General features: G+C 45.1%; 1 protein-coding gene across 1 annotated transcript in view; it reads right to left on the bottom strand.

Moving 5' to 3' along the window:
- Nucleotides 1–16095, bottom strand: part of LOC126539222 (dynamin-binding protein-like) — a 56401-nt gene that overhangs the window by 9549 nt on the left and 30757 nt on the right. Inside the window, exons 15-22 of the mRNA XM_050185989.3 lie at nucleotides 15142–15246; nucleotides 14158–14289; nucleotides 12622–12783; nucleotides 11214–11396; nucleotides 8034–8270; nucleotides 6477–6666; nucleotides 3495–3702; nucleotides 577–1234 (exon numbers count right to left, since the gene is read on the bottom strand). Coding sequence (XP_050041946.1) covers nucleotides 577–1234; nucleotides 3495–3702; nucleotides 6477–6666; nucleotides 8034–8270; nucleotides 11214–11396; nucleotides 12622–12783; nucleotides 14158–14289; nucleotides 15142–15246 — 1875 coding nt within the window. The remainder of the gene's footprint in view (nucleotides 1–576; nucleotides 1235–3494; nucleotides 3703–6476; nucleotides 6667–8033; nucleotides 8271–11213; nucleotides 11397–12621; nucleotides 12784–14157; nucleotides 14290–15141; nucleotides 15247–16095) is intronic.

Below are 16095 nucleotides of genomic sequence, written 5' to 3'. Positions count from 1 at the left end.
ATGCGCAGCAGCGATGAAACGGTCCGAGAAGAAAGCGAAAATCACAGGCAGGTGCCCGTTGATTTTCTGAGGCGGTTTGACGCACTTTCACTGTCTGTACTAAAGTCTGACAAATCGAAGTCGTCTTCCCAGTCTGTGCTGCTACCATCATCTGGAAATTCGAGCCCAGACGCATCGAAGTCTGTCGAAATTCACCATTTCCGTGGCGCAGCAGGGTGTGATGTCAACTACATCTTCGAAAAAGCGCTCTTCACCCCAACTACAATGGCACTTTAAAGATACCCACACGGTAGAAAAGTGAAAAAAAAAAAGAAAACGAACTGATAAAATAGTTTCTTTTTAAGCCATTAGATGGCGCTAGCTGTCCAGAAGCGATTGGAGAGCAGAAAAATGTGAATTTGTAGCCGTCGATAGCATGCTATCGATCGGAACAGGCACAATCATGAAAGTGTTAAACTGTGTGCCAGCAGTAGTGATGCAAGTTCCATTAGAGATTTCAACAGGTAGTTACACAAAATCCGAGACATAGGACAGCTCTGCATAAAAAAGAAAGAAAAAAAAAAACACGGGTCTTACCTCATTGACAATAGGAGGGCTGCCCACTGCAGATGCTCCCAAAGCATCAAGGTTTCCGTAGCGAGAGCCCACATCTGCTGTTTTCGTTTCAGCTGCTTCCCCCTGTTTCTGCAGTGGAGGCGCCGCACCTGGTGCCTTGGTTCCACCCTCAGAGAGCGGGTCGAACTCAAGGTTGGCATACCGAGAGCCTGTGGTCTCCGGCTCTCGAATCGGTGACCCAATGGAGGGGCCGTTCTCTTCCGGAATCTCCTCGTAGGTGTGACGCTCCGCCTGGTTGGTTGCAAACGAGTAGTTGTAGCTCGTCACATCGCCGCCCTTCTCTGCACTTCCAGCAACTGTTCTCGTGGTGGCGTTGGTGGGCCTGCCATGACTCGCTGCCATCTGCCCTAGTGAGCTTCGACGTTGATTGCCAGGTGACGAGCCAGCAGATGAAGGGGAGACAACTGAAGGTACCACGGAAGACGATGGCAGTCCACTGGAGACAGACCCATTTGGAACATTGGCAGCTGACGATGGAGACAAGGAATTAGAGTAACTCAGGTTATAGCCACTTGAGTTGATGGCTTGGCTTGGCAGGTGACTTGTCACGGTGGCTTGGCCTGCACCACCTCCACTTGGTGTCAGCGGCCGTGATATTTCAGCATATGTGTATGGTTTCCTGCAATTTATGATGAAGGCACAGATTGGAAACAAGCCACAGTGGCAAAATGTAATGGATGTTTCATCGAATACCTTGGGTGGTCCTTAAAGAAACAGTGAAGTAGAGGTAAAGAGGTCATCCTAATGGGCAGCATACTATTTTTGTTGTAGGCCATGAGAACTTGTATGAAACTCACTAACTTAATTAAGGTGCAAAGTGACTAACTTTCAAGCTATTATTTTAGGGGATAATACTTATGGTGTGGATCTGCATGCTTGAAGAAAGCATCCTGTGCTTTTTTAAAATCTTGATTGCCCATATAAGCATTGCTTATGATGGATCACTTCCAACTTGCCCACTTCATCCTCCTAAAGTTCACAAATTCTGCCTTGCTACTGGTTACACTGCAATGTAATCTAAATTTGATCTTGTTGGTATGGCTGCATGATGAAAAAATTGCAAAAAACTCAGTGCGCTTCCACTCTGTGAGGAAGGATGAGCAGCGAAGCTGTGTGAGCCCCTTAATGGCGAACTGCACTTCCGCCGTGGGTCGACCCGACAATGCACAATCTTCGGGATCGCCGCATGTATGGGGAGCGTTTAACGCCTGCTTCCCCTCCCCCGCGGATCGGCCCGGCATTACACTATTTTCGGGATCGGCCCACGTATAGGGAGTTTGTGTGTACACATGGACACAATCCTGGAGGAACTAACCCTTAACAGCTTCATTGTAAAAGAAAAATAGAGAGGACAAAAAATAGCAGATGAGACAGCACTAACTAGTACAAAGTATTACACAGCTGTTTTTATGAAACCCCGGTATAAACATTCAAGAAGCAGAGGAGTCAGGCCAATGCGAGAGAAATACAACACACCAGCCTAAACAAAAACTACATGAGCAAAGGAGAGCACTCTTTCATTCAACATAAAGAGAAAAATTTAAATTATGAGGTTTTAGGAGCCACGATCCGATTGAACCATGATCTGACTATGAGGCACACCGTAGTGGTGGACTCTGGAAATTTGGACCACTTGGTGTCCTTTAACGTGCACCTAAGTCCAAGTGTATGGGTGTTTTCGCATTTCTCCCCAGTCGAAATGCGGTTACCGTGGTCAAGATTAGAACCCGCAACCTTGTGCTTAGCAGCACGACACCATAGCCACTAAGCAACCGCGGCGGGTTCAACATAAAGATAGACAGTCTGTTTGCTAGCCAAGGCAACTGAAGATGTGCTGACTTCCCTTTGTAATGAGTAGATGGATTTCACGCACTCACACACAGCAGCCCTGCCAACACTGTGATGAGAGTAGTGCTCACTGATTTTCCGCCCCACTTGGGTTCAAGGCAATATTGAGAGCTATGTTGAGGACAGCATTATTTTGAGTCCTTCCAGGAGATCAAAGGGGGAAGTTGAGGGTTGCTTGTCCTCAACTCCGATCTTATTAGAGAATGTTTTTTTAGAGCACAGCTCTTAGGTGGCCATTCCTGCGGCAAGCACCGGCATTGGCGTCCCACGTAAGCGAGCGAACGGGCACAGCGAAGGATGAAAGAGCGAACGTGGAGCACAGGGGGGGACGAAAACAGGGATAGCAAAGAGAGGACAAGGAGGAAAGCAGACGAGGAGGGTGCAGCGGAACCATGAGGCGGAAACCAGAGGAAGAGGAAAAGGGTATGGTGAAAGGGTGAGAAGAAATGCGTAGTGCCACACACGAGAGGCTTTGCAGCAACGACCGCTACAACATGGCTCCATAGTAGCGCACATCGTCTGTTCGCCAGTGACGCTACCGATACCATATATGAAAACAAACTGCTGCATTAGCGGAGTTCTGTCAGCGGTGGCTGCTGTGAATCCCGGCCACGTGTCACCCACGCACTGGCTTTCACAATCTCACAATTAGCAAAGGAATGGCGCCACACTTCGCTCCGTTTGCATCGTGCCACACGAGACAGATTGTCCACACCAGCGAATGCATCGCAGAATGAAAACCCGTATATAGCTGTGCTCAAATTTTGTTTAGGGAGTATCGTAATTGTCGGTGAATTTTTAAAAATCTCCCTGCCTATTGATCTCGAAGGCTAGGCTGGTTGTCATGGTAGAACAGTACATGCTTTTTACCACAGTCACCCTTCAGCCCGCTAATGACTACTAGATACTACCGGCATGCTTTGCAGCAGATGAGTGAAGCTCAGCATGACATCTGTATATTGTGAATGCCCGGCAAACATTTTAAGTTGGTTGCGGTGTACGTTGGGGTTTCCCCTGCATCTGATGCTCACCTTTCTTCTGCAGGCTGTGGGCTTGGACTTGCTCGCGACACCTGTGTTGGGGTTCGTGGCCTCAGGGGGTCGGTGGCACTGTATGGCGGTGGTGGGTCGTACCCAACTGCCGCTGGCGGCTGCGGGGACACACGCAGGTGCGCATCGGGGCGCCCCTGCGGCCGGTGCAGCGGTCGCAGGAACTTGGCCGCCACAAAACCTTTGGTTGCTGCAAAGCCAATCAATCAATGACAACTTACCAACTGGTTCACTGGCAGCTCAGTGTCTATACAAAAATTTTTACATTTTATACTTGCAGGAGGCAGCTTGCAGGTACACAGGCATAGGACAACAGAATTCAACAGAAAGTCGGTGCTGGCACACAACAGGGATCTGCTGTTGACTACACTGTGTGGCATTTGGAATGCGAAGAAGTTGTTCGGTAGCGCTGCTGCGACCGCGAAGACATGCCGGCTACGAGGTTAGACTTTTCGCCATCGTTGCCTGTGTTGTTGCCGAAGTGTCGACCAGCGACAGTGATGAGGACGACACGGAAAGTGACAGCACAGGCGATTCAGGCCCGACAGTGGCATAAGCTGCGCGTTACGTCAGCCTCATGAATGTAATCGTCGCGACGAGAACAGGGCGCGATAACGTAACTCTATTCCAAATTAAAAGTATTCTAAACTCCGGCACCCAGCAATAAAAAAGGTGCCCCCGGGACTTCTGCAGTACTACTGCGCACGTGCACGGAGAATACGTAACGCCAACGAGGAATCTGCCATGCGAGTGTTTTCCGAGAAGAGGGAGCTGGCACGCAGTTTCAGTAAGTTTGAGGCCACTGTCGTCGTCGTGCTAGGCCGCCGTGGCATCAAGCTAAAATAACACTTTTGTCGCGCGAAGTGAATAAATACTGCATGTTTTTTCCCTTTTCTTCGCACTCTCTCTGAGTTCTGTTTTCGACAGGTAAGTGGGCGATCTCATGCTATTCGGTTAAACAGTACTACCGTTTAGTACATACTTTTTCCGAGCTCCGGCCAACTACGGTTAAACGAGGTTTCACTGTAATAGAGAAATTGAGGTAAATGCAGGACACGGTTGGAGACTCCGCCGGGACATTCAAGTACTTGCCCGATGACGAAGGCACTCCTCATTTATATTGTCACTAATACTCAACCACTCGTTATAAAAACATCATTATATTGCATAAGACAAAAGAAAATGCTATTTGTCCAGATCTATTTCGTTTTTAGAAAAAAGAACTTACTGACACTAGCCTTGACAACGATGTGGGTGATCGAAAGGTTTCATTTTCGCTTGACTCTAGGCCACCCCCACTTTCACTTTTCAGTTGTACTGTTACTACGTAACGCTGCGCTAGTTTTGCTGGCTTGCAATGCTTGCACAAACTGAAAGTAGCAGATAATTTTACTTCCATGTGATGTCATGGGATGCCCGAACTGTCCACGCCACTTGACTAAAAGCAGCTGCAGCAGCGAATCCACCGCTCTGCATTGGTTCGGTTTCTCTATGGCCTCGCGTTTTGTGCGCAAAACCGTACCGCCATCTGTCAGGCGTAGTTCCAATCGCCGACAGCAGCAAAGGCCGGTGATGGTGTATGCAATGTCGCCATTCCCCAATTGGGTGGCGGAAGATTTTAATTGCAATAAAGGTATTTGGACCCTTCAGATGCCATTTTCTTGTAAATTGGGTGTTTTCTTGGTACGTAACAAGCGTTGCGAGGTTTCTGGAATGGTATTTAAACAGTATACATTGACTTAGTATTTGCCTTTAGTGTCCCTTTAAGAGCAACAATAAAATGAAACACGTAAAAAGCAATAACTCTATATAACAGAGGACAGGCATACCCCAGCATAACATATGTCGACAATGCTCAGTGTAAGCAGCACGAATTGGCAAATGCAGGTAGCTGATATTTGAGTAGAAATCAGGAGAAAGAAAGAGTTGGCAGGTATGTAACGCATAGGTCAGAATAACCATGGCCTCTACAATTACCAGAACAGATTCCAAGGGAAGGCTATGACAGGGTACTGACACAGTACGGTATGACAGAATGACAGGGCACTAGAAGTAGCGATGAGGTTAAAAATATACAAACATACGCTAGGTTCAAATGACATCGGACAGGGTTAAATTGAGATCTCTGGGATACATAGTTTCCTATAAGAACTACCAAAGGAATCTCTGGTGGTGCCGCAGTTACTGAGCTGCCGTGGCAATGATGGCCAGTGCCATGCATTTGCCTAATCTTTGTGCTGATGACTTCAGACATTCTTGTGGTGTTCATTTATTATACTCAATCTAATTTCCAAGCACACAATGTTTTGTAAACACGTGAAAGCAATAAGATTCTGTGCATACACAATCACTGCATATCTATAACCATGTTTTGTTGAAAATGAAAGCCACAAAGGCTGTTGAGGCCACAAGCATGAAGCCATACTGGCTGAACCGCCATTCTTGCAAATGCTGTAGACACTAATGCCCGATTCACCTCTAGCATCTCTTGAAGAAAAATATGGTCTGGGAGATATTTTCGTCCTGGAGTAGATTCAGTATGCTATGATGGTGATAACAATAATAATCGTAATTTCAACCCCTTCTGGGTGCCTCGCCATCATCTCCAATTGAGACCAAGAATGGCCAAATTAGTTTAAAGGACCCTAGTCGCCAACACGTTTTACTTCCTTCACCAGAATAAACTTGCTCCTGCTTGCGCTGTGCTGTCTCACAAATTGTGTGCCGTTATCTACCAGAACCACAACAAATTAGTGACATGAAACTAGCTCGTCCGGCATGGCTAGAATACGAGAAGTACCATCACTTTTAGGCGAGTTCATTCGTGGCTGTATTTCCCAGGAACGCATGGACGAACCCAGCTTGTCCATAGCAAGGAACCTTGTATGGAATTACTTATTTATGCATCAATGTGTTCAATCAATCAATCAATCAATCAATCAATCAAATGATCTATGTGTTCACCTCCATTATCGACGAACCACCGTTCGGGGTTGCCCATGGGGTCCTGCTGCTTGACCACGCCAACAACGTCGCCAGTGTGGAGGTTGATGTCCAGAATGTCGGAGGATGCATAGTCCTCCGCGACAGTGTAGACAAATTCCACAGGATAGCTGGAGCGCACAAACACCCGCTGCATTTCTGTCTGAGGCTCCTACGGAAGAGAGCAAGCACACAGGTTAACCATTTATGAACGAGTGATGCTTACGATAATGAACCCAAAAAGAATATTTTTTCTTGCCAAGTTTTGACTTTTGGTATGGAGTTTCTGCTGAATGTCTTCAGCCAACCCTAAATGACAGGTTGTAAGTGTCATTTGTACGGTTAAAGCAGGAACGGAGGATGAAGAAGAAGTTTGTCACACGACTCACTTTCTTTTGAGAGCGAAGCGAAGAAGAAAGACCGAGTCAAGAACCCTGGTGGCAGTTGTATCCCACAAGTAAAGTAGAGGAAATGCTTTGTTACACCTCTGCTTCACATCTGACAAAAACTGTCAACAAATTCCACATGAAGCTATAGGTGGCTTGGGGTGAAGCTCGCTTCCAGTGAACTGCCTAGTGTTGCCCACTGGCAACAAACCTATTACTGAAAAGATTTCTGTGAAATGTATTTTCTTTCTTTTCATGTTGGATATCCTTGTTGTAGGTGTATTTTGCACATTTCAATAAAAAATAAACATCCTCTTCTAAAATTTTGGTGTCTCCTTAAAAGGCTGAACGATAACATTAGTTGTGCAGCACACAAATGATCCACAGGCATTTTATAGTCAACTTCCGTCAATTCAACCCTCATAGGACCAACGAAATTAATCGAATTATCCGGAGGGTCGAATTAAACAAGACGTAGAAAAAAAGAACGACAAAACACAAAGCCAATTCATTATGGAGCATTGTCCGAGTCTAACACGTTGCCAAATAAAATGCGCGACCAGTTTCCATGTGCCCAAAATAGAACACTAATGTAGAAACGACATTAAAGCTCCTAAACAAAGTAGAAATCTAAAACACATCCGACTTTTTGGCAAGAAAAATTAGCAAGTGTCTGTATATGTTGCACAATGGCGGTCATTTTTATTTTTTAATCAGCTTTGACGCATGGTTTTTAAGGTCAGCTTCGTCCCTGTACCGCTGTATTTTGCGGCAAAGTACACAATCCCATGACTGCAGTTAACGGTTCAATTTCTTCAGGAAAAAAAAAAAGAGTGCGCGTTAGGATCTGGTAAATACTGTAATAATTCATTGTGAGCAAAGGTAACTGCTTGAAAATTTTCCTAGGGCACGCCGAATATATACAAACCGGCCGAAAACGACGCTGCCACTAAAGCAGACGCTACTGGGATCACCATAGGGGTCGAACGCATGCGTACTGACTAGTCAAGTTCGAATTATCCGACGAAGGCCAATTTTAGGATCAAAATAAGAAATGTTTGGGTCCATAGATTTGCACGGACGCAGGCTGGGACCTTTGGTCAAGTCGAATTAACCGGAGTTGCATTAATGGAAGTCTACTGTGCAAACTCACCAGCTTGCCAGGGATGGTTGTGCTTGCCGAAGAGCCAAGCCCTAGGCGGGCAGCCATCTTGGCCCCGGCACTGCGGGAAAGGGTGCCCCCACCCTCGGCTTTGGCCAGGAGGCCGGTGAACAGGTTGGTCTCGCTCGCGCTTGGCTCCTCTGCAAGAGTCTTGAGCACCAGGCTGTGCTTGATGCGGAAGTTCTCCAGCACGTTGCTGTTGCCCTTGGCGCTAAGCATCATGGGAAGCTGGGAAAGGGTGAAGGGTGAGAAAGCACTGTGAGTCGATTTCCCACGTCAGGTTCCCGAGAGGCATAGCTGCTCATTTTGTAGGTAATGCCGACTCTACTTTCTCAACAGCATGGCGAAAATTTGTCACTTTTTTTCCCCCTCTTCTGCCTCAACAAACAACAGAAAGACTACATTGGGAGAAAGCTTTACCTCAAGGCTGACTCTGATTGCCTTATTCAAATACGTGTAACACACACAAATGCTATTATTTGACAGTCACTGGATTAATCTAAATGAAATGTGTTGCATTTGAGAGAGAAGCTTAAACTCTAGTGACTCTAGGAAGCAGAATTTTGATTTATTTCCAAAAAAAATTTGGAAATTCACAAAAATTGCTGTCTTCAAAGAATGGAAACACAAAATTTACAAATCCGTAACTCTGCACCAAAAGCAGGTGCCAGAGTTCTCTAAACTGCATCTGTTAAAGCTTCTCAAGCAGCTAAATTTGATATATAAATTTAAAGTATAGGTGAAATTGTTAAAATGTTTACAAGGGTTTTGCAAAAGTTACTTCCTACAGAAGTGCGCGAATATTCGAAAATTCGTATAGTCAATTTAAACATGTTAGCATTTGATTCGAAAGACACTTTTACTATTCAATATATTCGAGCCCCCCAAAAATGCCGTTGTCGTTTCAAACCACCTTCTCAGCAGTACAGCCATGTTAAACGGCAAAGCATACAGACTGCATTGCGGTGAAGCATATGAATGAATGTATGTGTTTATTGGCGCAAAGGCCAGGTATGGCCAAAGAGTGCCAAGTCAGTGTTCATGAGTTTGCAGTGGAGTTGCGACTTCTATGAAGTTGATGTGACGTGGCTGTAAAGGGGCCTTAAAAAATGGTCGCTCTAATGTGCATAAAGTCTGTGTGTAACAAGATTATGGCAATGACAAAAGACGTGTACTATGAGAATTAAGGTGCGTTGCGAAATAACGATACCATATAAGAATGTATAAGATTTTAAAATTGACTAGAGCACCACTGCCTCGTTAGGGCCCTTGAGCCACAAGGGCCTAGAGGCATGTGCTATACAAAACAATTATCACAGCGGCATCTTCTGGAAAGAGGATGCACTACGAATTTAATGGGCTTATAACATGTAAGACAACATCATTTAAAAATTTGAGGAGTACTTTGGTGTTAAAAAACGGTTCTTTACCAAGAAACATAGCTGGGTGAAGAGGGACGCAATAATGATATGCAAGAGGAAAATGTTTCTTTCAGATTTGGCTTTCCAACACTCCAAGAGGACGTGGACGACGGTCAGCCTGTCACCACATCGACCACAGGTTGGCGGCTCATTTCCAGTAAGCAGAAAATTGTGGGTACCAAATGTGTGCCCTATTCTGAGGCGACAGAATAGGACATCTGTTCACCTTGATTTTGTTGGGGAGGGCCAGAAGCCTAACTGCGGCTTTATAACGTGCAGTTTATTATTTGTTTCAGCGTTCCACATGCGTTACCAGTGTTGTCGCAGTTTCTTTCGTAAGAAAGGCTTCAGATCTGTGACAGGAACAGCAGCCGTAGGAAAAGCGGTTAGTGATGTGAGTGATGTGGCCATTTTGTCAGCTAGTACATTACCCTCGATGCTTCTATGGCCAGGTACCCAGCATATTACTATGTGTCTATGTGATAGATAAATATTACACAAGAACGAGTAAAGTTTAATGAAAACAGGATTTGTATGCTTTTGTAAAGAAATTAACGCTTTTACAAAACTTAACGAGTCTGTAAATACTATTGCTCTGTTGAGTTTTAATTTATTTATATGTTTTACTGCAGACAGTACTGAATAGACTTCTGCAGTGAAGATACTTGTTAGCGGGTTTAATATGTAAGATTTTCAAAAAGAGGGACCAACAGCAACATAAGGTAGACCAGCATGTGATTTTGACGCATCTGTGTAGAATTCTGAGCAGGAGTACTTCAATTGAAGTTCACGGAAATGCATCGCGATTTCGAGGTCAGGTTCGTACTTTGTGGCCTCTAAAAGGATACGTCACAGTCTATCACCTACCCCTCCCAGGGCGGTAACAGCTTAGCTGGAGGCATTAGGCGATGTTCGAGAATTGGGACATCCATTTCTTTGCCAAGTTTTTTTTTTTTTTTTTTTTAATGAGGTTTTACGTGCCAAAACCACTTTCTGATTATGAGGCACGCCGTAGTGGAGTACTCCAGAAATTTCAACCACCTGGGGTTCTTTAACGTGCACCTAAATCTAAGCACACGGGTGTTTTCGCATTTTGCCTCCATCGAAATGCGGCCGCAGAAGTTTCCATTTATTGTCTCTGCACTCCTTTGCGGCAGCAGTGAAATTTCGTTATAGTGAAATTACACACAAACACACTTCGTTACATTGAGGTTCTATATACATGGTGTTCTATGGATAAGAGGCTATGAGAAGTTAAACACTTCGTTATATCAAAAATTTCGTTATATTGAAGTTCATTATATCGAGGTTTAACTGTACATACAAAGTAGATACATGGATAAAAGGTCATGGTTAAGCATCTGCAATTCTACTGCCCCTACTTTTCATCTGAAATGCACTGACTCTAGGGGACAAATAATAAAATAAGAACAGGGTTACCTCCGCAGAACTAATCGTGAATGTAAACAAAAGCACGAAAGGGACATAGACAGAGATTAACATTACGGCGCTCTCAAGTGGAACTACTAGACTGGCAGACAAGAAGATTGTGACACTTATTTGTGGTGTGTTATGTTGCACTACATTGTGTGTTGAATCATGGCCTAAATATTCAGTTGCTGTCGAGTAGTGCTTCATTATTCCTGGTGCCCCTCCAGCTGCAACCTCCAACCGGAAATTGGTTCTTTGGCTCCACACACCCCACCACCACAGCCACCACCTTACACCCCTCCCAGGGAACAATACTCACCTCCATAAGAGTGAGCATCTCGCGTGTGGTGCGACCGATGAAGGTCTTGCGGGCGCGCAGGAACTCCTGCACGCATGACTGCAGCACTTCCCGTGCGATGCCACACAACTTGGGAAGCTCGTCCAGAAGCTGTGCGTTGAGCGCGCAGTACGTGTTCTTGGCCAGCTGCTGTTCCTCCGAGAGCTGCAGCAAGCCGCCAAGACAGCCAGTAAGCCCAGTTTGTTTTCTCACATTTTAATCTCCTAGCTGAGTATTCTAACACTGCTCGGTATTCTCATTCAACAAGTCTTGCCTAAACACACCTTATCACTGTGCAAAGGTTAAAGGCCCACAGGAACAAAATCTCACTTTGGCCAAACTGGTTAGAAATTGGAAGCTTATACTATTGCAGCTATCTTGGCAAATTTGTATGGCAGCTAACTGTCTCATTTTTCTTATTACCAGCCTTTAAATAGCACCTAAGCAGATGACATGTGCATCTGGTAGTTAGCAGGTGTGATGCAAATCCCAGACCACGGCCTCAGAAATTTTCAATTCACAGCAGGTACTGCCTGATCTCGAACGTCCAGTCAATGAGCTGCATTGTTTCTCAACATTCTGGATTGTGCATCATTTTCTAATCTGTCTAAAGTTGCCCATCTTGCAAGCTTTTCGTGACGCACCCACCACCGTCTTTCCGGGGCAGCCGCTCTACCATTTGAGCTAACCAGGCGGCTAGCAGATGCAGTCGTAGCAATTGCTACGAACAGGTGGGTGTCTCATTTTCCCTTCATTAATTACCTCTCTCCACTTTGCGGGTTTCCGCAGAACTATTTTGTCAAACTCTTGCCTTTGCTTCGAGTTGTTGACAAATTCGACTTCGCCCTGCCATCTATGGTAGAGCAGCTGCCCCGGAAAGGCGGTGGTCCCGGGTTCGAGTCCCGGACCAGGACGAATTTTTCTTCAACTGCAAGGCTTTTCTTTCAAGGAACCCGTATGGGTTTTTTTTGTAGCAATTGCTACGAACGGGTGGATGTCTCATTTTCCCTTCATTAATGATTTATCTTAATTCGCTACCATTATTTCCAGTCTAAGTGCAGTCTGCTAAATGTTTGTGCAAATCAGCATTTTCTTTCTTTGTGCATCAATTTTAAAGCAACAAACAGTGCCTTAGTTGTTTCTTTTTGTGCTTGTGTTTAAGTGGATTTTTCCTATAAAATTAAGAGATGGCTCTCTACCATCCTTTTCAAGAGGTGTGGTTTGCTAAACATCTGTGCAAATGAGGATTTCTTTTCTAGCTCTTTCTATTTTCTGTTCTCTCTCTCATTTGTGTATAATAAACAGTGTTTTGGTTCCTTCACATGTGCATTAAAGTAACTATTTTCTGTAGAAACAAAGAAAGAGACCGGAAGAAGGCAAAATAGCTCACCGCCTTCTGCTTGGTGAAGTCTCTGTTCTTCTCTAGGCGGCTCTTGCTGGCCACATAGTCAAGCAGCTTGTGCTGCCGCTTAGTGATCAGCTTGTTGGGACCCACAAACATCTGCAGCAGCTGCTTGAGCACGCTCTCCACATCCCGATCCACCGCCGTCGCCTGTTCCATCACAAGGAGCAGGACAAAGCGGCACATGTCAGTGCTCCTCGAAGTACCCAAAATTTTGCTAGCAAAAATTTGGAAATCTCTTATTTGAATCTAGGTCGACCAACACTGGACTTACTGACTGACTGATTGGTCTGTAATGACGACATGTTATTGTGACCAATCTCCGCAGCATTAAGGTTCGGGATTTTCTCTCGCCAAGGTGGCAAAGCAGGGTCATTGGCATTCTTCTGGTTGCTGCAGATCGAATTAGTGCTCTGGTTTTGTGTTGCAAAAAAAAAAACACAGTCAACGTTTGTGAATTCTACCCTGACGGGACTAACAAGATTTACCGAATTATCCAGCGGGTTGAATTAATCAAGATGCAGAAAAACACGGAAACACACCACTGATCTATTTGGCATTATTTGCCCAACTCTAGCCCGAATCAAACACACATCCACTCTCCATCTGTTCAAAGTACTAAACTAATACAAAAACTATATTAAAGCTTCTAAAGAAAGTAGAAATCTAATTCACGTCTGGTTTTCTAGCAAGAAAAATTTTTGCCCAATGGCAGCCGATTTTGTGAAGTTAGCTTCGCCACAATATTTTTTTATATTTGCTGCGCCGCGATACAACTGTGTTAGGCGGCAAAGCATAGAAACTTTGCTAAGGCGATTTTGATATTGTGTCTGATTGCACTGCACAGGCAATTTTCGGCCCAATTTCCTTTATAAAAGAAAGGCGCATTTTATAATCAGGTGAATACCATAATCAAATGCTGCTAGGTATGGTTATTGCTTGAAAAGCTTCGTAGGGCGTGCTGAAAATAGGCGTTTTCATTGAGAGATGACGAGTGTTAAACACATTCATTGTCTCCTAAGCTCCACCGAGACATACACTGCCTCTAAGGGGGTTGATATGGAGGCTACTATAGAGGTCAAGTTCGAATTATTCGGTGAAGACCAATTCTAGGATCGAAACAAGTAAGTTTGGGCCCATAGATATGCAATAGAGTCGGCCAGAACCTTCGGCCGGGATCGAATTAACTGAAAAATTTAATTACCCGAAGTCAAATCAACTGAAGTCTACTGTAGCAGTTATAAGAGACACCATGTCGGGGAGTGGAGTAGGGTTGAGAGAAACTGTGGTTGAGAGGCCATCTGTGTTTCATTAACCGACAATCCAAGATGACACAAGTGCTTGTATTGCTGCTTTTCACAACCTATTAGAATGTGGCCACCACGAGTTTGAACGAGTGCATGCTCGGCAGCTAGACACCGTCGCCACAAACTCAGTTCAGTAGATATTAATACCTGCACTCCTTTAACTTGGCCATTTATGGTGCTTATGAATGAATGTGAAACATAACTGAAAGGGACTCACAAACTCGTGCCAGTGCTGGGAACAGATAGTGTGCTGGACCGCTCGGTAACGCTCCACCTCAGGCAGCGACTTGCGGTCGTGGTAGTACTGGACCAAGTCCTCGGAGAGTTGCAGTGACACATGCACCGTTTGCTGCACCCAAACGGAACCAAAGTGAAAACGTTAGGCTACGAAGACAACTGCTAAACAAAAGAGGAGGAAGGAAGTGCAGGCTATTCTTCTGCACGACAGCAGAGAGGCTGACAGAATGCAATGCCATTTATAACCAGCCACTCAACTAGTGATTTATCATGGTGAACTAAAAGTCCTTCTTGAGGACCATCCTCTATTCTTCCCTTTCTGGTTCTCCTCCTTCCTTCTAAATCAACATCATTGTTGTTCTCTGCATTCGGACACGTGTGTGCACTGGTTACAGGGATGTTATTGCATCTAAAATTCGCACAACCACATGTTAGCATGTGTATTCAAGTTGTATAAATGCTTTGAGTGTATCTAAATGGAAGTGCACAATGATTATACTTTTCTGGAGGGAGGGTAGTATGGAGTTCTGCCTCCATTTAAAATACAGTTGCGATGACCAGGGATTGGACCCATGACTTCGTGGTCGCCATCAAAATACAACAGCTGCTGAGCCACCACAGCCACCACTATTGATATTTTAAAGCTGTTTACAAGCACATGATCGTGCTGCCTCAAAATGCAAGCTCAGATAGAAAAATAATGCTGCAATAGAAAAGACAGCAACGGAAGATGGCACATGCTTATAATTGCAAATGTGCTTATCAAGTACGACAGGGCTAGCATTTGCCAACAAAGCCCAAGAATTCAACATACAACAGGGACACCAAGCAATGCGGCATACACTGTGTGACATGCACCACAGCACGGAGGTCTTTTAGACAGCGACCATGCCCTAACAGTGTTGTCTAGGGCTGTTGCTAAAAGCATGAACAATATAGCAGACTGCCAGAGCCATTGACCCACCTTCATCTGGTCGCAGAACACAGCGAGGTTCTTGAGGAAAATCTTCAGTGCCTTCTCCAGGACACGAAACTCTCGCTCAGCACGCTCAAAGGCTTCATCTTTTTCCTGCGACAAGTGCAATGAAAAGTTAATAAAACAGCAAAATACCCTCGGCACATGCAATATGCAAGTTCCTAGCACCTGGTACGACTGCCTTTACAATAGCTGTCTTCTGTTCTAATGGTACGGTCTTCCGCTTCCAATTTCCACTTGGCTAGATCATGTTGTCATGAAACCAGCAAAACGGCAACATCATTGAAGGAACAGCTTGTAGTCTATTGTGGTAGAGCAGCACATGGCACACAACACAGCTTGCAGACTATGCAGCTAATCTGCTGTTCTCGCATGGCTTCGATGAGTGACCGAGGCCAGTGAACCTTGGCGCGCCGGCTTGCCTCCGAGATATCACTGGCACCGATGCAATCTCGGAGGCCATGCCTAGTTGCACCGGCTTGCGCGGAACACCACAATGAGGGAGACAAGTGGGTGCAGTGGTTTTTCGCACCGCCTTGCGTAGCAGTGCTATCTCATGCAAGCAGCAGCTCACCATCGCCACCACACTTCTCAACTGTGGAAGGTTGTACAGGCTGGTGCAGGTTTGGTGCAGCTAGGCATGCGTGGCCTCCGAGATTGCACCGATGCAATCGTGGAGGCCACACTTGTCTGGGTGGTGCTGCAGGTGGATTTTTTGGTTTTGGAGACAAATCTAGTTTGTTATATCCATTGGCAGGACAATTTTACTTCCTTAATGTGAAGTTTTGAACAACATATCTCTATGGTGATTTCAAGGGAAATTTCGTGAACTTTATTATACCCCTTATTTTGTTATATCCCATTTTGTTAAAGTGAGGTTAGATTGTATCTGAAACGACCGGCATATTAAATGCACAATTTCTCATCCTACGGTGCTCTACA

The sequence above is a fragment of the Dermacentor andersoni genome, chromosome 11 (genome assembly GCF_023375885.2).
Source record: "Dermacentor andersoni chromosome 11, qqDerAnde1_hic_scaffold, whole genome shotgun sequence".
In the NCBI taxonomy this organism is placed as follows: domain Eukaryota; kingdom Metazoa; phylum Arthropoda; class Arachnida; order Ixodida; family Ixodidae; genus Dermacentor; species Dermacentor andersoni.
This window is presented reverse-complemented; position numbering and strand designations above follow the sequence as displayed.